The sequence below is a fragment of the Mandrillus leucophaeus genome, unplaced genomic scaffold (assembly GCF_000951045.1).
Source record: "Mandrillus leucophaeus isolate KB7577 unplaced genomic scaffold, Mleu.le_1.0 Scaffold429, whole genome shotgun sequence".
Lineage (NCBI taxonomy): Eukaryota > Metazoa > Chordata > Mammalia > Primates > Cercopithecidae > Mandrillus > Mandrillus leucophaeus.
This window is the reverse complement of record NW_012104576.1, coordinates 157603-181290: the sequence shown is the minus strand read 5'-3', so window position 1 is coordinate 181290 and position 23688 is coordinate 157603. Positions and strand designations below refer to the sequence as shown.

Here is a 23688-nt window from a genome sequence, read left to right as displayed (position 1 = left end):
TTTCTTGGAGAGGGTGTATGGGCCAGGCAGTCCTCCAGTGTCTATTCCTCCTGACCTCTTGCTTGTGCCCTCTCCCAGGCTTAACTAGTTAATTAGTACCCTTCAGCTTTCCCTTTAACTGGGCACAGCCCTGGAGATTTATCACAAATCAGTTACCCCACCACATCCAAGACCCAGTCCCTCAAACTTTATCGTATATGTGAAAATTGGGACCCAAAGTGAGTCACATGACTTGAAGTGGGGGGTGTAGCAGAGGCCATAATTTTCTCCCCTCCTGATTTCCTGCCCAGCCCTCTTGTGGTTTTTGGCCTCTTGGCAGGCAGAAGTGACCATGGCACTTAGTATCTCTAAATAAAAGCAATAGGCTGGGTGCAGTGGCTCATGCCTATAATCCCAGCACTTTGGGAGGCTGAGGCAGGAGAATTACTTGAGTCCAGGAGTTTAAGACCAGTCCTGGCAACATAGAAAGACCCCTATCTCTATACAAAATTAAAAAATTAGGGCTGGGTATGATGGCTTATGCCTGTAATCCCAGCACTTTGGGAGGCCAAGGTGGGAGGATCACTTGAAGTCCGGAGTTCGAGACCAGCCTGGCCAACCTGGCGAAACCGTGTCTCTACTAAAAATACAAAAATTAGCTGAACACAGTGACTAGCGCCTGTAATCCCAGCTGCTGGGGAGCCTGAGGCAGGAGAATCGCTTGAACCCGGGAGGCGTAGGTTGCCGTGAGCCGAGATCACGCCACTGCACTCTAGCCTGGGTGAGAGAGTGAGACTGTGTCTCAGGAAAAAAAAAAAAAAATTAGCCAGGTGTGGTGGCACACACCTGCAGTCCCAGCTACTCAAGAGGCTGAGGTGGGAAGATTGCTTGAGCCTAGGGGTTTGAGGCTGCAGTGAGCTGTGGTCATGCCACTGTACCTCAGTCCGGGTGACACAGTGAGACCTGTCTCAAAAATTGAAAGAAAGAAAAGCAATAAAAGGCCTTACAGAGACATAATGGTGGGGTCTTCTTTCCTGCCCCTGTGTTCTGGACTGTGGGGCTGGGAGCTCTTCCCCTCTGACCCCTAAAACATGTTGGAAGCTCTTCTGGGCTCCCAGTGTCCTCTTCCCTTCTTTGTTAAGGAGAGTAGAGTGGTGGGGTGGTGGATCCACATGTCCAGGAGACCCCTGCAGAGTCCTCTGGGTCAAGTCTCTGTAGCAGGCATCTTCCTTCTGGTTCCCAGGATCTGGGAGGTTGCTGGAGCTGCCTTCTCTGGGATAGTTTCCTTCCCCTTGATGCCAGTTGGCTTCCGTGAGCCAGGCTGCTCTGCATGTGGGATCTCAGTGATGCCCCAAAGCACAACACAGAAGAGGGCATATTTCTGCTGACAGATAGGAAACTAAGCTCTGGAAACCAGGAGGAGATCTCACAGGGATTTGAGATTACACAGGGATTTGGGGACTTGGCTGTATATGTTCTGAGCCTCTAATTGTGGCATTCAAAGCCTCTGCAGTCCAACCCACCTCCCTTTTCTACCTTAGGTGACATCTTTCCTTCTCCAGCACTGAAGACTTTCTTCCCATCTGTCAAGATTCAGCCCCAGCGCCACCTCTTCCAGGAAGCTGCCCAGAGTTCCTGGCTTTGGGGCAATGGAACCTTCTTTGTTTGACCCCTAAAGCCATAATACTCCCCTTTGACTCAAAGCACCTTTATAGCACCTGGGCCCAAGGCCTGGCATGTATCAGGGACTCATGAGTGCTTATGAAAATAACCAGGCTCTGGCCCTTCTGAGCTTTGGAAGGAGCATCAGGAGCTGGACTTTTTCCAGGTTACACCTTCTCCACAGGAGAGGGGTTCTTGGATTGCAGCTCAGAGATAAGCCACAGAGAAATGTTATTTCTCCTCTCCTAAAGTCTGAGAATTCACATTGTTATTGGAATCTAACAGTTCCACTGCCTCAACAGACCTCATGGGGAATTCCTGGGAGAAAGGAAATGCCCATTCATGAGGCCGTTTCTGCCCACTGCCTGCTGTCCAGGCTGCACCTCTGAGTAGACAGAGGGTATAACCAGAATGCCGAAAGAAAGATAGAACATGATGGATGCAGAGACTGGGAAGCAGTGGATCCAGAGCCCAGTACCCTGGATGCCTCACTCTCCCTGGGGGGATGGTGCCCACTGCTCCATGGGTGAGGCTGGCCTGTTGGGGCTAGTGCTGTTGAGCTGGATTTGAAGCCAGGTGAAGCTGCCAGGCAAGCCAGGCCCTTCTTCATTTGGCAGCCACCAACCCCTCACCTACCATCTCCAGACCGGTCAGATCAGCCTCTGCAGGGCCACCCATTAGAGTCAACAAATCAGGAGGCACATGGAGGGCCTGGCAGCCCTGTACAACAGAGTCCCTTAAAATAGTTTCACTGCCCCCTGCGTTCTCCCAGTGCTGCTCCTTACCTGGAAGGAAAGAATCTGAGGAGCCAGAGTGTTAACTGCCAGGGATGGGCAATTTGCTTTTTCATGAAGATCCTGGGGAGGGCATCAAACCCTACAAAATGCAAATAGTGGAATTTTAGGCAGAGGTTGATTGTTCTGAGATGGTTCATACCGTGCCTGGCTGGCCTTGCTTACTGTTTTCGAAGCTGTGCTAGCGGCCTACTCTGAGGATCACCTCTGCTGGGGCTTCTAGGATCTTTCCCCATCCCATCTAGGAGCTGATGCCAGCTCTCCAGGATTCAGGCCTTGGTGCTGTGGATTCTGATACCCCCATAAACGGCTAACGGTTTTCACAGCATTCTGCCCAGCAGGTCCTGTCCACAGTGCACAACGATGCACAGCATGAGTTATCTTACCTAACTCTTATCACTCCCATTATATGGATGAGGTTCAGAGGTCAGCAACTTGCCCAAAGTGCACAACTAGTGGGTAGCAGGGCTGAGCTGTGAGCCTAGGCAGTTTGATGCCAGAGTCCTACCATCTAAGTCATCTCACTCCTCATGCAAGTCTGTGGGAACACGGGAGGGTCTCTGAGACTTGGCCCTTGGAGAGATGCTGGCATTGTCCTCTCTGCTCCACTGGGATCCCTGGCAGCCCCAGCTGGGCCCTGAGTGTTGCTGCCAGTGTCTGCCTACATCTGCCCAGTCCTCCTCACTGTATGGAACTCTATGCCAGTGATTGGACAGGTGGCAGTCCCATGAGGCCAGCACACAAGGACCACGATGACTGTGGAGGCCACCTCAGAAAGGTCATGTGCCTTTTCCCAGGCCTTGTGAGTCTCAGACAAGTGGAGCTGAGCAGAGCCCAGAGCACCGCGGGCAGGAAGTCAGACTGGTGAGTGGGCGAGTGGAAACTGTATCTGGGCTGGGCCAGCTAGGAGAGGCTTCCTGGAAGAGGTTGCCAGTTTAATCCAGACCTCTGGTTTGAGAAGGATGTGGATGACAGAGGAAGGCACAGGATGTATGTGTGTGCCTGTGTGCGTGTGTGCGCGTGTGGGCGGGTGTGTGTGTATGTGTATGTGTGTGTGCGTGTGTGTCACAACATGCCTGGTTTAGACATTCAGTACCTGCTGTGGAGTACCAGTTTCCCACTCGCAGACCTGTGTTCTGGCAGAATGTGGTTGACCTCAGCAGGCCGGTGTCAAAGTCCTGACAAAGCCTGGGAAGCTGAGGGAGGACCAGAGGAATCTGTGGAGGAAGAGGCATTTGTGTAGGGCTTTAAAGGGTAGAGCACCATTGCTGAGGGTGCTGCAGGGACTCCTGGATCACCTGGGCTGTTGTTCAGACTATGTGGGAAGGACTCAGTTTTCATTACAACAGAGGTCTGTTATATCTCTTCTGAGCTTCACACCTGGGGAAGTGGAGTTAGATCCCTCATCTTTCTCTACTGGGGACATTATCAGGGAAGACCCCTGGGTGGAGGCAGCGGTTGGAACATCTGGCTCTGTAAGCCCGCAGCCTCCCTTGGCTCCAGGCTGCCATGTCTAATAGTGAAGGCCCACAGGCAAGAGCTGAGGACATCCCTAGGTGAGAGACATTCCAAGCATACCTGTGCTGTGAGAGTGTGCACCAAGCGCTTCCTGGAGAGCTGGCTGTGCTGCTCTCAGGGCAGTGAGACCATGGCTCCTGTGAGCGCTGGTGTTTTCCCTGGAGAACATTAGTTCTACTGCTCTCCCTCCATCTGTTGGACATCTTGTGTGGTCCTAGATGAAAGGCCCCACCTGGGGTTGAGAGAGGAACAGTGCTCTCAGCTTAAAATGTTTTCTGCGACATTCTCTCTAAGTGACTTTGGACTAAACGCGGTTTCATAATCTTTTGCAAAACCGTCATTTTGTGGTGCAGTTGAACCCTGGGTTTGAATATGTGGTGGGGAATAGGATCCAGTCTCGGTGACTGTTACTATCCCTGCATTCATGCTATGAGACAACATAGGCCAGCAGACACTCTCAGAAGGCAGGGCTCTCATTTGGGGTGGCCTGGGTGCATTTGCTGGTGAAACATTATTGGTTTTTATGAGGGTTCACCCTGCATCTGGGGAAGCCAGCCCCTTGAGGGACAGGAAAGAATGGTGTGAAGGGAGCTCTGGGTCCTGGTCTCTTCCCCACCCTCCTGCCCTTTTGGAACTAAATGGATTAGGCCCTGTGCAATTGTGATTAAAATCCTGCTGTGTGGGAACCATGGAGGTTTTGCTTAGAGCAGGAACACGAGGCTCCTGTTTGGGGAACAAGGAGCCTCAGGAGGCCCTTTCAGCACTAGACAGGCCAGGGATGCGGAAAGATTGCTTTTGTTTTTGAGGCGAGTTTGGGATTAGGGTTGCCTTTTTCTTTGGATAGGGCTTTGTCTTTGCTGCCTTCTCATGGCACTAGCGATATTTCTGTCCTCTGCCGCCTCGTCCCTCTCATTTCTCCTTTTCCACCTGTTTCTCCTGCTATTGCTCTGTCCCCACTCTCCCGGGCCTTGCCAGTTTGCCTGTCTCATGTGTTTCAGGCCTGATGGCCTCTTTTCTGCAGCCCAGCAGGCTGAGGGCAGGCGGAGGACAGAGCAGGGCCAGGTCAGGTGCTGAGAACTCATCCTGGTCAGCAGGCAGCTCACTCCCCCACCCCCACCCCAGGGGAGGGTGGGGGTGGGGAAGGAAGGAGTGACTGCTGTACCCATGCCACTCACAGTGTCCCCTCCTGCTACCCGCCTTGACCAGGTGTCAGCAGCCTTGGCAGTCAGAACAGTGGAGTCAGGAGTTCTTGGGCTGAGCTGTAACCTGAGGAGGTCCCCCACCACCCCCCCATGGCTTGTGTGAAGTCAGCTTCAGCTGCAGTCTCTACTGTTGGGTCTCCTTTTACAGCCCAATGGTCTGAGACTTCTGCTTGGGACAATTGTGTGGGACTAGGCACAGTACGACCCCCAAGGGTTCCCTGGCCACAGTCAGGTGTAGATGGGGCTGAGATCTGACCTGAGTCAGAGCCTTAGAGCCAGCCAGAGGAGCTGGTGGGAGTCTGGGAGGGCTCAAGGTGTGAGGTACAACCTGCTTCCATTTTTACAGAGGGCATAACTGAGTGTGAGCTACACCCGCACTAGCTGGGGTGAACACTCAAGAATCTCTAGCTGGCACCCTGCACCTGACCGCCCTCGCCCTGCTAAGGCTCAGAGGCTACATTCAGGAACCTGTGGGACCAGGACCTTGAGCTGCTACACTCATTGCCCCATTCTTAAGGGTTCAGCCTCCACAAGAGACCCATAGCTCATCCAAAGATGCTCACTCAACATTAACAGCCCCCTTCTCAGGATGTGGCAGAAGAATTGGCCTCTCCATGTTTTCTGGCAGGCAGTGGCACAGGGGGCTGGGGGATGGCAATAAGGGTGCCCACTTGCTGAGTGTCTCCTACATGCCAGGCGCAAACATGGCAGAATCAGAATGGATTATCACCCCCATGCCATGGATGCAGACAGGTTCAGAAAAGCAGAGTAACTCACCCAGGGTCACGTACTATGGACGTGGCCCTGTGCTGGAACCCAGGCCTGGCTCTCAGCCATTCCTCCCTGCGTGTGTGCTCCTCTGGGAATCGGGAGCCACAGTCTGCTCATCTGCAAAATGAGAGCCTGGCCGGGTGCGCTGGCTTACGCCTGTAATCCAAGCACTTTGGGAGGCTGAGGCGGGTGGATCACCTGAAGTCAGGAGTTCGAGATTAGCCTGGTGAAACCCCGTCTCTACTAAAAATAGAAAAATTAGCTGGATGAGGTGGCACATGCCTTTAATACCAGCTACTTGAGAGGCTGAGGCAGGAGAATCACCTGAACCTGGGAGGTGGAGGTTGCAGTGAGCTGAGATTGTGCCATTGCACTCTAGCCTGGGCGACAAGAGTGAAACTCCATCTAAAAAAAAAAAAAAAAAAAAAAAATGAAGGCCTGGGTGCTCTGCTTGGCAAAGGCCTCCATTTTGGTTGTGAAGACATGTTAGGTGGGCAATGATTATCGGCAGTACCAGGGAAGCAGGCAGGTCAGGGGGGCCTGCCTTGCCCACTGCTGGGGCTGATCTTGCAAGTAGATAGACAGCATAGAGACTGGTCAGAGAGTGCCCCAGGATGCCTCTCCCACACCAGTCAGCAAATGGTGTTGTCAGGGGGAACATTTGTCTATGGTGATGCCACCAGCAAGGGCTATATTCTGCCAGGCTCAGGAACTCTGGGGGTTATGACTCAGGTTTGGGGACCCCTTCTGCTGTACTTCATGGCCTAATTAAGTGCTTGAGTCAGGCTGAGCCAGTACCAGGGTGTGTCCTTACCCTAGGCAGGCCCAGGAGAGGGGGAGTGAGTCATTGCCACCTAGTCTCATGGCAGGAACAGGCAGTGTCCCTCAGAGCTGCCAGGCCACCACTCTGGTCCCCTAGAGGGCAGGGCCTCCCCCTCTTCCTCGTAGCTATGGCTCCATGGTGTGATCAGAGACTAGGAAAGCCTCCTGGGAGCCGGCTGGGTGTCAGTGCCTTGGGAGTCCTCTGGTTGAGCATGAGCAGGAGGGGAGAGGGGCCAGGGACCAAGGGAGACTGGAAGCCTGGATGGCCAGTGCTCCTGCTACCCCTGGGAGGAGCCTGAGGAGAACGATGGCTGCCTGTGCTCACCCAGGCCTGTGTGGCGAGCTGCAGAGACGTGAATGAAGCCAAAGGATGAGGGAGACATGCTGAGCAGATATGAGATAGAAGGTCAGTGTCGGGGGTGGGGATGGAAGGTTCCCTAGGGCCTCTGTGCCATGCCTCTGGGGGTGAGCCAGTGCATCTCCTCACGCCCACTTCTGATTCCTTTGTCATCTCTGTGACATCTCCTCCGGGTGAGGGAGACCAGCTGTCATTCTTCTGAAAGCTGGAGGGTGTTGGGTCCCCTCTCTCCAGAGCTGACCAGAGGCCTGACCTGCTGAGTGCTTCAGCAGGGGTCACCTAGGCATGACCTCACTTGCCCTGGCCACCCCTGTTAGGGTGGGTTCTATGGCCATTTGTAACCCTGTGGCAGCTATGTGGGCATCACTGTCACACAACTGGCCAGTTGGGGGCACATATTTCATAGCTGCTGTGGAGTCTCTTCATGAAGAGAGACCGCTGATGGGACATTGTTTCTGAGATTGCAACAAAACACTTGTGTTTGCTAAAATGTTCCAGTCTTATGATGAAAATGTCCTATTTTTACACTGTCATAGAAGAAATAGAACCAGGGTAAAGTTTCACAGATTATGTAGCTGATTTTGATAGAAAAATCCCCTTTTCCTCTTTGAAGTTAAAGGAAGATACCAGAACCTAGATCTTCTGAGTATGTACTCAGGGGGCTCACAAGTGATCTCTGCGGCCTCCCCCAGCCCTCTGTGGGAAGGCTGTGGGCAGAATGCTGGGATCCCACACCCGTCAAGGGCAGAGGGAGTTCTGATCCTGCCACTTTCTCACTGTAGAACCTCTGGGGGAGGGGAGGAGGCCATAGCTGTCTCTGGGTCTCTCCCCACCTGTAACACAGGTGCCATGTGGGAGGAGAGTGGGTACCCAGTTCACAGATGCAAGCTGGGGCTTAGGAAGGTAAAAGGACTGGCCATGGTCACACACTTTGCAGGAGGGACATTGTTCAAAAGGATGTGAGGAGTTATCGAGGGGCGTAAAGGTGTCTGCTACCTGGGAGAGTAGGGGGCTTCCACAAAGAAGTGAAGATGGGCCCCCTCCTGTAGTTGACCAAGCTTGAAAGCTGGGTGAGTTCCCTTTTGTGGGTCTCCGTCCTTTCAGTCTTGGTTCCCATTCCCCAGGGTCCCTCCCCTGAGATCAGCCACCCTCTCCACCCTGGAGGGTCTTCCCCTTTCTTATTGAGCCTTTCACAGCTAAACAGGATTCATGGACTCAAGGTTCTTGGTCCATCTTTGAAGAGCCCAGTCTGGCCGTGCACCTCTGAGGATATGAGACCATTTCCTGTGACCTGCTGGATTGGAGGGGTTCTGCCTCCCCCGGGTCCCCAAGGCTGCACCTCGCTTTCCCTGAGTTCTGGGAAACAAGGAGGGGAGGAGTGTAAGGCCATTTCAGGAAGACCCAGGGGAATCCTGAAGCCAGGAGTCCCTAAGCAAACCCGGAAACTGTTTTCACCTGTACCATCATGGCCCCTCAATTCCTTCAGTGTACACCCGACACCGAGTTCATCTGAGCTCTTTGCGTGTGCTCTCATTCCCTCCTCCTGGCTCCCTGGGAACAGGAGTATTAGCACCATCTCCACTTTTCAGATTGGGCCCGTGAGGCTCAGAGAGGCTGAATGGCCTGCTTAAGGCCACAGGGGAGTTGGGGACAGACCTGGACCCCTGTGGCTGCAGCTAGTCCTGCTGTGCATGGTCCCTGGTCTGGGGCACTGGGACCCCCTAGCACTCACATTCCCACTGTTCTTCCCTCTTCCTTCCCGGGAGCCTCCCTCAGGTCCCTCTTTCTAGAAGCATTTCCCTCCACTCTTCCCATCCCCCAGACTTAGCATTTCAGCCTTTGTTTCCAGGTTGTCTGGGGCTAGTGGGAAGCAGACCAACTGAGGCCATCAAAATTTAGTAAATTGGAGGAATCTTGTCTTCCTAAGACTTGAGGATTTCTTTTTTTTGTTTGTTTTAATGTGAGATGGAGTCTCGCTTTGTCGCCCAGGCTGGAGTGCAGTGGCGCGATCTCCACTCACTGCAAGCTCCACCTCCCGGGTTCACACTATTCTCCTGCCTCAGCCTCCCAAGTAGCTGGGACTACAGGCACCCGCCACCACCATGCCTGGCTAATTTTTTTGTATTTTTGGTAGAGACAGGGTTTCACTGTGTTGGCCAGGATGGTCTCAATCTCCTGACCTCGTGATCCGCCCGCCTCAGCCTCCCAAAGTGCTGGGATTACAGGCGTGAGCCACCGCGCCCAGCCTAAGACTTGATGATTTCAAAATTTGTGTTGGCTGTCCTGTCAGCAGAGCTTCCTGGGAAGACACTAGGTTTGGAACCTCAGCTACTCCCTCTCCCCCCAAGAACTCTAGTGGGAAGTGGTCAGGTGGAGGTTCCCAGCCTGTCAAGCTGCCCCCTGCCCCCATCAGGTGTCCTGGCCTTGGCCTAGAAGGGGAGTGGTTGTTCAGGCATCTTCCTTTCTTGTGAGTTCCCTCAGGAGGGGCTGGCCTTCCCCATCTCGCCTGTTCTGCCAGGTTCTGGTTCTGGAAAGAAAGGAGAAGGGAAGGGAAGGAGCCAGGACCAGTTTCCCAGGTGTACATGTTATCATCAAGCATCCCAATTGGCAGTGACTCATCCATAGACCCCTAAATCCTTGAGGACAGAGTGCCCATGGCAGCATTCCCAGTCCCAGTCCACCTAGCCCCCAGACAGGGCCAGTACATGTTTGCAGGAATTGGGAGGAGATCTGTACATGGGCAGGCCTCCTTGGGGATGAAAGTTGAATCCTGCTTCCCAAAGAACTCTGACTCAGAGGTGGCTATGTGCAAACCATGTGACCCAGAGAATCTACAAAGCCTCCCTGACCCTCAGTTTCCTCATCTGAAAATGGTGGCTAACAATGGAGTTGTTGAAGGGCAAGAGCTAATCGGTGTGACATGCCTGGTACAGGGCAGGGCTCCGTGAACATCTGCCATTATTGTAACAACCACCAAGCAGCAGGGCCTGGTCCAGACCAGGGGCGTGGGCCAAGCTTTCGGAAGCAGTGGCAGGGCCTTCTCTGTTTGTTTTCCCCAGGCTGGTGTTGTAGGGATGAGTGCCTGCTCCAAGCCTTGAAGCTGCATGGAAAAGGGGTGAAGCAGCTGTACATGGTTCCCAGTGCAGGGGACAGGTCAAGGTTCAAGTCTTGACTCTCACTGCGCAGCTGTGTGACTTTGGGCAAGTCACTTAACCTTCTAGAGGGACATTTCCCTACAGGTAGAAGGGCACTGCTGATGCTCGTTGGGTTATGGTGAGCACTGTATGAGGTGGCCTCAGCACAGTACTGGCCCAGCACCAGGGACAGACTGTTGTCATGTAGCGAGAGCTAATCCTACCTGACTCCATCATTCCCTCAGCACCCACCTGGGGCCTGGACGTTTGGGGTCAGTAGTATCACGTGAGCCACCCTCCTTGGAACTGAGCCTCTGAGGAGGAGAGGTCAATGGGCAGGGTGAGACAGAGGACAGGATGTGGTCAGAACTTAATGAAGCGAGGTCTCATCTGTCAGGAGGCCAACTTATCCATAGCTGCAAAATTGGTTCCATTAGCTCCTTTAATGAGATACAAAAGCTGGGAAAATGAGTGTGTGAGAGAATAATGGCACGGGTCTGCAGCTCTGTTTTGAAACTGTGGCTAAAAAGTTAGATATTACACTACTTCCAGCTCTCCAAATAGCACCGGTGCCCTTGGTGGGAGGGAGAAGGAGGACACGGGGGGCAGGAGCGGGGCTCTGGCATTATAAGGAAGATGCTGAAGCCTTAAGAAGGAAAAGCCTGCTTCTGAACTCTAAATTCAGGGTCAGTCCCATCCTGATGTCTTCCCCACAGAGCAGAGGCTGAGGCTGTGACCCATTCTCTGAGTGGGCAAAGCAGACCGCAAGGGTCACACTGGCTGGCAGGGCCGAGTGTGTTAATTGCCCGCACAGGTGCCAGCACTGCTGGCAGGGGTTTCAACAACTGGCTGTAAAATGAATTCTGCTATTCCAGTGGTATCTTTTACATCATTTGAGATGTGATCCTCATGGGAAACAATCACAAATAATCATACAACTGGGAGCTGGGAGAGATCTTAGAGATGGCTGAGTCGAAGACTTGTCAAGGAGGAAGTATGGTAGGTTCAAAGTGCTTTGTCTTATTCATGGCTTGTCTCTGTAAGAATAGGGGTTCCCAACAATGAAACCTAAATTTCCCTACGACATTCTCCACAGTTTTGCTGCCTGAGATTTAGTGTTGAGCACGTGCGCTGAGATTTAATCTTCAGCATCCTGGCCTGCCTTTACCTGAGGCTGGGACGAGACCCTTAGGTGGGACAGAAGGTGTTGGAGGCCATGATGGTCCCTGCTGCTCCTCTCCTCTCTGCCCTCCGGCAGAAAACAAAGCTGGAATCCCAAGAAAATGAAGGTCTGGTGATGTTATCTCAGCACTCCTGGCCCACATGCCAGGCAATAGCTGGGGCCCATGTGCTGGCGTCAGTCTTCATGGGGGAATCCATATTAGATATGTTCATTTGAGTCTGTATCTTTTGCAAAATTGCTGTTGAAGGTGTTGTCAGAAGGTTTTCTCCCATATAAGGTTTGATTTGAAATCCTTTTTAGAATTTTGTCTTAGAAAATGTTCAGTGAATGTCTGTGCTCCTCTTCGTGGGGTAATAAAAGCAGCAGAGCCTAACTGGTTTCCTTCTTTGCCAAGACTTCCAGGAAGCTCAGAATTAAAATTTGTCCTCGTTTATAGTTTTGAACTTGCATGGGTTTCTGGTGCATTTTATCTTTTTCTTCATTCTAAAGAAAATCTGCTGTTTTTGTTTGGTTTGGCTTTTGCCTTGTTTTAGAATTATAAAATGTCTGAAATACTGTTGTTAATAAGCAGGGCTTGCAGAAATAATGGGGCTTGGAGGGCCTCAAGGGGTGGTGAGAGGAACTAGAACCCTGGCCTCCAGGAGGAAGTTCCCTTTGCTGTAGGGCTGATGTCTCTTATATTGTGAGTTGTCACAAAATCCATAGCTTCAGCTTCTTAATTTATTACTGCCTCGTTGATGGGAGAGATAAGTCAGCTCGCTTCCCCCGGAAAGAGTGGGTGTTCTGGCAGAGACCATACATATAGCAGCCTGGCCGGGGCTGCAGGTTAATTGGCCAGGGGTGTGGAGGTTGGGGTGTGGCTGCAGGGGGTGTTGGGGAAACTGCTTTTCCAAGCTGGTAGCCTGGGCGCTTCCTGTATGTGAGAGACGGAGATACTGTGGACACTTTTACTTGAGAAGAGCCCAGCACTGGGGTGAGCTGGATGGGGATACCCATGTGTGGTGGGTGGACCTGGATAGGGGGCCCTTCCTGGGAAAGGAGGTGGCTGGAGGAGGGTGTTGGGGACTGGTTCCCAAGAGTCACTGCAGACATCTCAGCTTTGTTCGATCTCTAAGAAGACAGACAGAGTGCTTTTCTAGTTCTGGGCAAAAAGAAGTGTTAGGCCCTGCCATGGAGATGGGGTCCCAGCGGGAGAGGAGGTCTGAATGCTGAATAATGGAGGCATCTGGGCTTGGTCACCTTCTTTTTTTTTTTTTTTTTTTGAGACGGAATCTTGCTCTGTCGCCCAGGCTAGAGTGCAGTGGTGTGATCTCCCCTCACTGCAAGCTCCGCTTCCTGGATTCACGCCATTCTCCTGCCTCAGCCTCCTGTGTAGCTGGGACTACAGGTTTTTTTTTTTTTTTTTTGTATTTTTAGTAGAGATGGGGTTTCACCGTGTTAGCCAGGATGGTCTTGATCTCCTGACCTCGTGATCCGCCCATCTCTTGGTCACCTTCTTGCACAGGCTGTCCTAGGTTGAGTTGTAGCAATAAGACCCCCCAATGTTTCTTGGGCACCTCTCTGTGGCCAGTTCTCTGCTAGGTACTTTGGAGAAGTAGAAAATACTAGATGAACAAATGGACAGATGGATAAATCCTGTTCTCTGCGAGTTCAAAGTCAACATTGCAGAGACTGGAGACACACATATGCCCATGGGCCCACACACCCACTCCCATACGCCCCACACACCCATGCACACACCCCTACACATGGATGTACAGATGCATGTATACACTCATGTTCCCACACACACACATGCCCCCACATACCCTCCTCATACCCCTACATATGCACACACCCACTCACCGATGCACACATTTATTTCAGAACAAGCTTCCCCAGTCTTGTGCAAGCTGTGGATTTGACCAGTGCCTCTCCAACTTGGGGCCACCCCCTCCTCTCATCTCCCCTCAGGGAGGGGTTGTCTGGGTGCTCTCTCAAAAGTCCTGTTCTCCTTCCTTCTCCAGCCTTGCCATCCTGTAGCCAGGTGGCCACAGGGCAATGACTTCATCCTCCTGAGCCTGTGTTTCCTCAATTTGTAAATTGGGGCTAATGGTTCCCACCCTGCTTGCCTCACAGGGTGGCGCCAAGGATTCCCATGAGATAAGGGACAGCAGAGTGTTTTGTAAACTGCAAATTGTTTTCCAAACAGGCAAATGGTGCTGTAGTTTTCCCAGCTATGGAACTCAAGAATTCCTCCACCCACAAGTAAACCGTGTCCTTGCAAGGGTGGGAAGGGACATAGTAGGGTGATAGTGAGGGGCCTGGCCTGTTTTGAGGCCCCCACATTCCACCTGGTGATGCTAGAGGGGCACTGGCCCTTCTGCTCTCAAATTTTGCTGGGACTCACTAGCTGGTGAAGTCAGTAGGGGTCTTGGCCTCTGGCTGCTGGCTCTGGGGGCAAGAAAGAGAATCTGGCAAAGGAGGATGAGGGGAGAAGGGGGAAGTGAAAACCAGTACATCAAAGCCTGAGGCCTGCGGTCACTCGCTAAAGGAAATGTCATCTCAAATTCAATGCTCATTGAGCTTCAGTGGGGACCCACACCTCAGGTGCATGGCCAGGAATCCCCTTCTTCAGGAAGAAGTGCAGTTTCCACCTCACAGGGGTGTATGTGTGTGTATGTCTGTGTGTGTGTGGTGAGTGTGTGTGTCTGTGTGTACCTACTGGGCACTAGCTAGAGCTGTGGAGCTGCCCAAGTGCCATCACAGACCCTCCAGTTCTGATGGACCGCTGGGGAGCTCAGGGAACATAGGAGAGGAGTGAGGCAAGGGTAGGGGCCTGTTGGGTTGTCAGAAGTCCCCTCCTATCTTCTTCTTCTTTTTTTTTTTTTTTTGAGACGAAGTCTCATTCTCTCGCCCAGGCTGGAGTGCAATGGTGCAATTTCGGCTCACTGCAATCTCTACCTCCCAGGTTCAAGCCGTTCTCCTGCCTCAGCCTTCCAAGTAGCTGGGATTACAGGTGTGTGCCACCACACCTGGCTAATTTTTTGTATTTTAGTAAGATGGGGTTTCACCATGTTGGCCAGGCTGGTCTCAAACTTCCGACCTCAGGTGATCCTCCCGCCTCGGCCTCCCAAAGTGTTGGGATTACAGGCGTGATCCACCGTGCTTAGCCCCCTCCTATCTTCTTGTCTTCCCAGCTGTGACTGGGAACCATGACATCATTGCCCGTTCCAGGTAGCCCCCAGTGGGCTCAGGCATGTGGTGTGGAGGCCATGGGGACCCAGAGGCTGCTCCATGGGGGCAATGATGTGGGAGTGGTACTATGGTAGGTACTTTGCAAGGAACCCCTGTCTAGAAGTCCGCCTTGTTACCCACTTCTCTCCCCCACCCTATGTAGCCCAAGCCCTACAACTTAACACTGGGGAAACAGGGGCCCAGAGAGGAAAAGGGATTGGCCTAAGGTCATACTGAGAATAGGGATAAAACCTGGGCCTCCTGTGTCCTGGCTCTGTGCTCATTCTCATACCTGGGAAGATGGAGCTCTTACTTTGGGACATCTTTTGTGAAGAGTAGTGTGGAGTCATGTACCTATGTGAAGGAGGTCAACTTGCAGCAATGCCTTGTGGAATGGAGCAGTCATGACGGGCTCCCTGGAAGAGGAGGTAAAGCCTGGTTCAACAGAGCGGGTAGGTGAGGTACAGGCTGCCCTTGGGCAGCAGGGAGAAAGTTTGGCCAGGTTGTCATGTCTCCCATTTATTGAGCCTCACTGGGGCCTCCTCAATTTAATCTTTTTTTTTTTTTTTTTGTGAGACGGAGTCTCAATCTGTCGTCTAGGCTGGAGTGCAGTGGCGCGATCTCAGCTCACTGCAACCTCCGCCTCCCAGGTTCAAGGGATTCTCCTGCCTCAGCCTCCTGAGTAGCTGGGGTTACAGGTGCACATCACCACACTGGCTAATTTTTGTATTTTTTAGTAGAGACGGAGTTTCGCCATGTTGGTCAGGCTGGTCTCGAACTCCTGACCTCGTGATCCACCTGTCTCGGCCTCCCAAAATGGTGGGATTACAGGCGTCAGCCACCACGTGCAGCCAATTTAATCTTATCTTGTCCTCATGATAGGTTGTGAGAGGTTTTTCCCCTCATCCTTACTCTATAGATTTATTAAATCTACCAATATTAACAGGTGCAGCGGCTCATGCCTGTAATCTCATTGCTTCGGAAGCCAAGGCAGGAGGATCACTTGAGCCTAGGAGTTCGAGACCAACCTGGGCAACATGATAAAACCCCGTCTCTACAAAGAAAAAAAAAAAAAAAATTAGCCATGTGTGGTAGCATACACCTGTGGTCCCAGCTACTTGGGAGGCTGAGGTTGGAGAATCATTGAGCCCAGGAGATCGAGGCTGCAGTGAGCTATGATTGTGTCACTGCACTCCAGCCTGGATGACAGAGCAAGATTCTGTCTCAAAAAGAAATCTACAACTATTACCTGAGTTAGTGCTCTGTGTCAGGCCCTGTATCCCAGTACTGGGACCTAGAGGTGGCCAGGCAGACTGACCCTGCCCTGTGGGCCCATAGTCTGATGAGGCATCAGCCATGTGATTTAGGGCCAATTACTTTCTCTCTCTGTGCCTCAATTTCTCATCCAAAAAGTGGCGATAATGAAGTCATTTCCTCCTAATGTTTATAAAATACCCCAAACAGAGCCAGGCACATTGAAAGTACAATATCTGTATGTGTGTGTTTGCTTAAAGAGTTATCAAAGGAACAAGCTAATTGCAGGTTGTGAGCAAGTGCTGCACAGGAAGTAAAAAGGGCAATGATGTGAGAGCTTTCTGGGGAGCTAGGAATGTTTTCCATCTTGATGGAAGTTTGGGTCCCAAGGGCGTGTGCAATCGTCAAAACTCATTGAATTGGACCCTTGAGACCTGTGCATTCTACTATATGTCAATTACACCTCAATAAACGAAGCATATATTGAAAGAAAGAAAAACAAAGGTTGAAGAGGGAGGGCTTCTGAGATGAGATGACATTGAGGTGTACCACATTGAGGGGAGACCTGGAGGAGGAGAAGGCTCTGGCTAAGGGGAAGGAAGATGAGAAAACTGAGGCTCTAGGAGGTTTTGGGCTATGCTCATGTTCAACTCAAGGAGTCAGGAGAGATAGCTTAGGAGATTTCTTGGCAGCTGGACCTGGGCCCAGGCTGAGGGGTCTGTCTCCTGTGATGTGCTCTGTAGAGAGGCCAGTGGGGCATTTATTATATTTTCCGGAAACAGCCCTCTCCCCTGCCCCTGTGCCTATTTTCAGGGCTTTGGCACTTGTAGAAGGACTATTTTAATCCATGTGGGAAATGGGTTCCTAAATATGGACACAGTGGGGCAGGAAGCCTCGAGAGGCTCCAGCTCAGGGCAGCTCCACCTGCTCCTCTACCTCAGCAAAGCACAGGGTACAGGCCCAGGCTGGAAGGCTCTCTGGTGGCTCCTTAGCCATTGATCGCCCTCCCTCTCTCCCTCTCTCCCTCCAGTCCTGGGCCCATCCTCCCATCCTTTGTTTGCTCAGGATCCCAGTGTTTCCTGCCAGGCCCCAGCCAGGGACCCCCAGCTGAATTTGACCTGCCTCTGTCCTCAAGCTGCTCCCAGGCTGATAGGAGGAACAGAGGCAAAACCAGTAAGAAAGGTACTGGGAGGATTTTCCACAGAGAGAGAGAGAGAGAGAGAGAGAGATTGATTGATCGATCTGAATTGAGCCCTGAAGATTCCTCAAAAAGAGGGAGTTGACCCAACAGAGAAGATGAGGCAAGAATGCACATGACAGGGACCAGCACAGGCCTAGACGCAGAGGCCTGGGGGAGTAAGGCCTGTTTGGGAACAGCACATGTATTTTTCTGGCCAGAACAAAGTGGTTTTGGCCCAGAGGTAGCAGGAAGTGAGGTGGGAAAGGAAGGTAAACCCTGTGTGCTGGGGGAGGACATTTATCTGGAAGACGTGAGGAAGTGTCTGTGGCCACAGGTGGATTACAGTCATAAAGGGAGAGGCAGGGCTGAGGACCCTACTGAAAGCATTCCAGATGTGAGCTCGGGCTTTTAAGAGAGAAGAGGAGGATTCTGATGTGGGAGTGAGATGCCACAAGATGGGGAGTGAGGAGGGAGTGTGGGAGCCAGCCTGCTAGGCCTGAGAGGAGATGGTTAGGTCAGGCTGGGGAGGAGGGGATCAGGCAGGGGGAAGGGGAGGAGGCAAAGAAGGAACCAGGTGCAGGGAGGGAGGATGGTGCCTCTTGGCTCCTATGGCTGAGGATTGGGGTACCCCCAGCTAGAGCCACCCCAGGACATGGTGGAGGCGAGTTGGGGGCACTGAGCTTTCTGGTCCCAGCGCTGAGGAAGAAGCTGGTGATTGGGAATTGTGCAGACACCAACCTGAGGGGTGTTCTGGAAGGCAAGGGCAGCATAAGCAATGATCCACAGTGTCCAGGCAGGAGCATCTGCCCACAGCAGCCTTGACACATACCCCCAGCCTGCTCTGTGTAATGGAGCAAGGGCACAGAGCTGCTGGAGGGCTTGTCCAGACCCTGGCTCTCTATATTCCTTGCACTGCCTGTATTCCCAGGCTAGAGTTGATGGGAGCAGCTCCAGAAAAGGAGGGACAGCCAAAGGGCAGCAGGCTCGAGAAACCATTGCCTGCCTCTCCCCTCTCTGGGACACTGCCCTGCCCCAGTTTGTCTTTACCTAGAGAGGGTGTGTGGTCCCAGAGCCTGCCCCCAACAGTGCCCTGTGTAAAGTGGCCTGGCTGTCCGCATCCTGCAGAGGAGGAAATTAAGGCTGGGGCAGCCCAGGGTCCTATGGATGCTGAGCAGTGCTGATCTGAGCCCCAGTCTTGAGCATCAGCCCTGGTCCCCAGCCCTCCTCCATTAGGAAACACAGTGTCATGGCTGGTCCTTGAGTGAGCAACCCTTTTGGGGAGTGGCTTGTCCCTGCTGTCCCTATTCTGGGCCATCTCCTCATGCATGCTGACTTCTTCTCCCCCTACAGCAGGGCCACTGTGAGACCTTGTTCATTTGTGGTGCTGGTTGGCAGCCACAGTCCAGGGCTGAGTTAACCCAAGCAAGTTTTCGTTCAACGAGTGTTCATTCAAGGAATGCCATGGCAGCTAGTGTAGATATAATGAGGAGTAGAAAGTTTATTGTATGATGCCCGCCCACCGGATGCTTGCCTTGCTGGGATGTACCCTGTGGGAATGACTCTGCTATTACTCCATTTTACAGAGTTGTGGGCTGCAGCTTGGAGCTGTGAATGTTTGTCTGAGGTCACACCGAGTCATTGGAGGAATTCAATCCCAAACCCACATCTCACTCCACTCAGCTGTCATCTCTTTCAACTAGGGTCCTCCCTGCCCCCAGTCTCTACCTCTGGGTCCTCACCGGAGATCTGTAAGCATGGGATGAGGGTGGAGGCTAGGCAGCTAGGTCACCTTGAGATGGCCCCACCTCTCTCACAGTGGGATGCCATTGTTGCCCTGGTATTGTATAGCAGCTCCCAGGCAGGCTACAAAGTTACCTTGGGAGCTGGGGACTGACTGGGCGGTCATGACCAAGCAACTCATTTTAGAAGCACTTTACTTGGTAGTGACAGTTTTGTTCTCGCTCCCACTCCTGGAGAATTTGAAGTCTTAATTACTTTTACCCCTACAGGAGTGTGGCCTTGTCTCCCTCCACTCTGGGCCAGTTTCTTTGTGGGAGATAGATTGACAGACACAGGCCTCAACCTCTCCTGCAGGAAGTCTTCCTTCCCACTGCAGCACTCTCCTGATCATGCTGCGGCCTGTAGGGCAGATTTGTGTGTTAGTGCACCCTCTCCCCTCCCCAGCCTTTCCCCAGCACCTTCTACATCTACACTTATGTTTCTCATAGATGTGCTGGGTGAGAATCACAAGGGAGGCACCAAGGGCCTACTATGTGCCAGGTGCTATCCTGTTCAATTTACATGTACAGTTTCCAACCCTAGCCTAGGAAATAGAACAACTGTGTCATCCTCATTGTAAAAATGAGGCTCAAGGGATGTGTGGCCCCTGGCTTGAGGTCCCATGGCTGCTGTGTGATTAGAGTGGGGTTATAAAACCCACTCAATTTCCATCTTATTTGCAGTCCCTGAGAAGGGAGGCAAGGGCTTCTTTGGCCTCTGAGCCCCTCGAAGCAGTCAGCCACCTCCCAGAGACTCCTTGAACTACCTGCCAAGCTGCTTGAGCCCAGGACTGACCCTCAAGTCCAGAGGCTCATTGGACCACAAGTCAGAGAAACCTGGATTGAAATTCTCATTCTGCTCCTTATAAGCTGTGTGACCTGGGGCAGGTCACAGGCCTCTGAGCTTATATGTTTTTGTCTGCAAAGTGATGGTAGAGGGCTCTGAGCCTGATGCTTTCTACGCCCACCCACCCACAGCTCCTATATGACAGCCCCAAGGCCCGGCAGGAGGTAGACCATCACTGGCAGGCTTCTGGCGGCCCCCACATTGTCCGCATCCTGGATGTATATGAGAACATGCACCATGGCAAGCGCTGTCTCCTCATCATCATGGAATGGTATGCTGGCCTGCCCTGTCTCCATATCCCCTCGGCATCCCTGTGGCCCCCAGGCTCCCTGCCATGCTTCTAGAGACTTTCTTTGTTTTCCAGGTAGCAGATCTGGATGCCACTGTAGCCCCTGAGGGGCAATGGAGCAGGCAGCCACAGGCCCTGCCTGTGGATCTATGGAGTTGGCCATAAGGACATTCCCTCAAGGGTGGACAAGAAACCATAGGGGTTAATATGGCCTCCCTGAGTGTGATTTCTACTCTGTGAGGAGGCCTAGAAGAGCTGTCAGAGAAGCCTCCCAATCCCTGAATATGGATGGATGGGGGATGTGGGGAAGAACAGGACCCACACAGTTCCCTCAACTTTCTCTCCTTTTGACCTGGATATGTGCTCCCATGGTCCCACCAGGAATTGTGTGCTTGGGGCCTAGAACCAGGAGCCAGCAGCCTGCTCCACCCTGGGCTTCTTTCTGTAACACCGTGGCTCAGCACCAGCTGTCCTTGGACTCTGGGTCCCCAGCTCCTCCCTGTCTGCCTTTCAAGTCCCTCCTTCCTGTACCGGTTAGCCAGTTCTTCAGATTTGGGGTTCAGATCCTGCCTCTCTACCCACTAGCTGTGTGACCATGGGCAGCTCTTAACCTCTCTGAATCTCTGTAACTCAGATGTAAGATGTGGGGAAGATCTTAATGTAGCATTTATCCTGTGATTGACTCCATTCTACGTGGCCCATGTGTATTGCATATTCAATCTGCATGACTATGGGGTTGGTGTTGTCATGCCTATTATACAAAAGAGACAGCTGAGGCACAGAGAGGTGAAAGAACCAGCTCAGGATCACACAACAGCACTCATGAAATGTGGATCCCAGGGCATGGCACATAGTAGGTGCCCAGAGAACAGTGGTCATATGATAATAATTAACATCTCATCCCACATTTGGGGAAACAGAGACTTGAATAGGGTTGGGAGTACCCAAGCCCTCACAGTCAGGTAGGGGCCGTGCCACTGGGAACACACAGGCTTCTTGGCAGGGATCAGAGCCCACCACCCTCTTCTAGTTCCAAGAGTTCAGTTCAACCCACCCAAGCTGACAACCCACCATGCACCAGGTTCTGCAAGGGACAGGGAGGGTGACAGTGGCTGTTCAGTAGGGGAGGAGCAGAGTGGTAGGGCTTGAAGCCTGGTCCTGTGATTTGGGGCAGGGGCAAGGGTACGATGATGTGCAGTTTCCCCCTCTCTGCTTATAGTCACCTCTTTTACAGCATGGAAGGTGGTGAGTTGTTCAGCAGGATTCAGGAGCGTGGCGACCAGGCTTTCACGGAGAGAGGTATGTGCATGTAGCTGGACCAGCAGGAGGATTCAGGGTGAGAGGTATGGACCAGAGAGTTGTGTGTGATGCTGGGCAAGACCCTGTTCCTCTCTGTGCCTCAGTCTTCCCATCTGAATAAGAAAGGGTGGGACTCAGTGTCCAACCCCACAAGGGACTCTCTGAGTCTGAGACACTTTGTCGAAGATGGACTCTCTATGGCTTTGGGATGGAGGCCTCAAAGCCTCTTGGTGCTGCCTTGCAGTTGAACTGGGGAGAGGTAGTTCAGGACTGAGGAAAGAAGTTTAGATGGGTTGGGGGTATCCTCGGAGGAAACTGGGGTATCTGGGGTGGGGTAGACATCCCGGGATAGAGAACCTGGATAGCAGGAGTGCTGTCACTGTCTTCTTGTTTTGTGCTGGCCAGCTAGACTGTGTCCAGGAAGGATGATAGGGTGGGAGCTTGACCTTTGACTGGCATCACTGACCCCCTCCTCTTCTGTTTCTGCAGAAGCTGCAGAGATAATGCGGGATATCGGCACTGCCATCCAGTTTCTGCATAGCCATAACATCGCCCACCGAGATGTCAAGGTGAGGCTCTAGGATTCAGGTTGGGGACCCAGGGAAGAGGATATTGTCACACTCCACAATCCCTGATGGCATCCAGGACCCACTGGGTGGAGGCCATATTCCATAGTCACATTCAAAGCATCCGCTCTGTGTCCCAGACTGCTCTTCTCAGCCTCTTCTCTGGTTTCAGCATACTCATTCTGTTCTCACCAGATGGGTCCCCTTGTTTCTTTCAAACACTGAGTAATCCCAATAGTAATAGGAATAACCAAGTGCCTGCCTGAAGCTAGCAGGCCCTGACAAGCAATCTCATTTCATTCTCACCCAGCCTTGTGAGACAAGTGCCATTACCCATTTTACAGATGAGGAAAACAAGGCTCAGAGAAAGATTAAGTGACATGCCCAGGGCTGTGTAGTTGCTGCACTGGGATTCATTCATTCATTTGTTCACTTGTTCAGCAAGAAATTTTGTGTGCATGCAACCTCAGGAAGGGGCTGCCTGATGCTGTTGGAGTTTTTTGTTTTGTTTTGTTCTGTTTTTTTGAGACAGAGTCTCACTCTGTCACCCAGGTTGGAGTGCAGTGGCACGATCTCGGCTCACTGCAGCTTCTGCCTCCCGGGTTCAAGCGATTCTCCTGCCTCAGCCTCCCAAGTAGCTGGGACTACAGGCACCCGCCACCACACCTGGCTAATTTTTGTATTTTTCGTAGAGATGGGGTTTCACCATGTTGGCCAGGCTGGTCTTGAATTCCTGACCTCAGGTGATCCACCTGCCTCGGCCTCACAAAGTGCTGGGATTACAGGTGTGAGCCACTGCACCTGGCCCTGTTGGGGCTTTTGTGAAGTCACAGCCATAGCTTTGATAGATCAGGCCCTCTGATACCAGCATTTTAAGGGAAAGAAGCCATTTGCTGAGCACTGGAGGAAGGAATAGAGATAGTGCCAGTTGTTGGGCCACCTTCCAGTCTTGAGGCTGGAAGGTCAGCTCTCCAAATTTCCTATCCTGGGAGAACTGGGTCTTAGAGGTCATCTGGATCAGATGGATGAAATGCAAACCAAGGCACTCTGCATGTACAGCACACACATGCACGTGCACACATAAGCATGTGTGAGCACTATCAGAGCAGAGTCTGCTTCTCCTGGACCCTCTGCCCCAAGCCTAGAACATTACCTTCCTTGGTTTAGTTCCTCCTCAGACTGGGCAGAGGCGAGCTGAGGTTCTAGTTGCTGCATCAGGTCCTCCCTCTGGCTGAGCACCACAACCTGTAAATCCTTGCTTTACTTGGACCCTGGCTTCTTTTTTTTCCCAAAGAGAGAAAAGCCTTCTGCAGAGGAGATTCCCTTGAATAGACTAAAACTGCTTTTCTGTTTTTATCACAATTTTTATCACAATTGAGAAGGTCAGATCTTCTCAAACAGAACCTGAGAAACAGCATCCATTGGTTCTAAACCACCACCCCATCCTTCTAACAACACCCCATCCTTCTACCCCAGCTCTGCTTGGGGGTCTCTTCTGCTCCTCTCCATGGGCCTATATCCTACCCATTCATTAAAAACCAGTTTCAGGGACAGACCTCCCCACTGCCCTCATCTGCCAGGCCCCTGGCTACTCCTGGGACACAGGAAGATTGCCCCTGTGCAGCTCCTGGGGTCTGAGCAACCAGGGCCTTCTCCCCTAAGCAACCTCAGTTGGGGCTGTCCTTCTAGCCCTGTAGGATTCACTCTGGGCTGGGTATGGGACATGTGCTTGGCAACACTGACTTATGAGCAGCCTGCCTTCCCCTAGCACCCTTGCTTTAGCATTTCATGGCAATGTCACCAACTCAGGATCAGAAGTTCCTGCCCCGAGACTTT

General features: G+C 52.3%; 1 protein-coding gene across 2 annotated transcripts in view; it reads left to right on the top strand.

Annotated features, from left to right (window-relative positions):
• MAPKAPK3 (mitogen-activated protein kinase-activated protein kinase 3) overlaps positions 1-23688 on the top strand; it is a 33123-nt gene that overhangs the window by 4050 nt on the left and 5385 nt on the right. For both annotated transcript variants that reach the window (XM_011993230.1, XM_011993231.1), the window contains exons 3-5: positions 19830-19969; positions 21222-21286; positions 21776-21855. In XM_011993230.1, coding sequence (XP_011848620.1) covers positions 19830-19969; positions 21222-21286; positions 21776-21855 — 285 coding nt within the window. The remainder of the gene's footprint in view (positions 1-19829; positions 19970-21221; positions 21287-21775; positions 21856-23688) is intronic.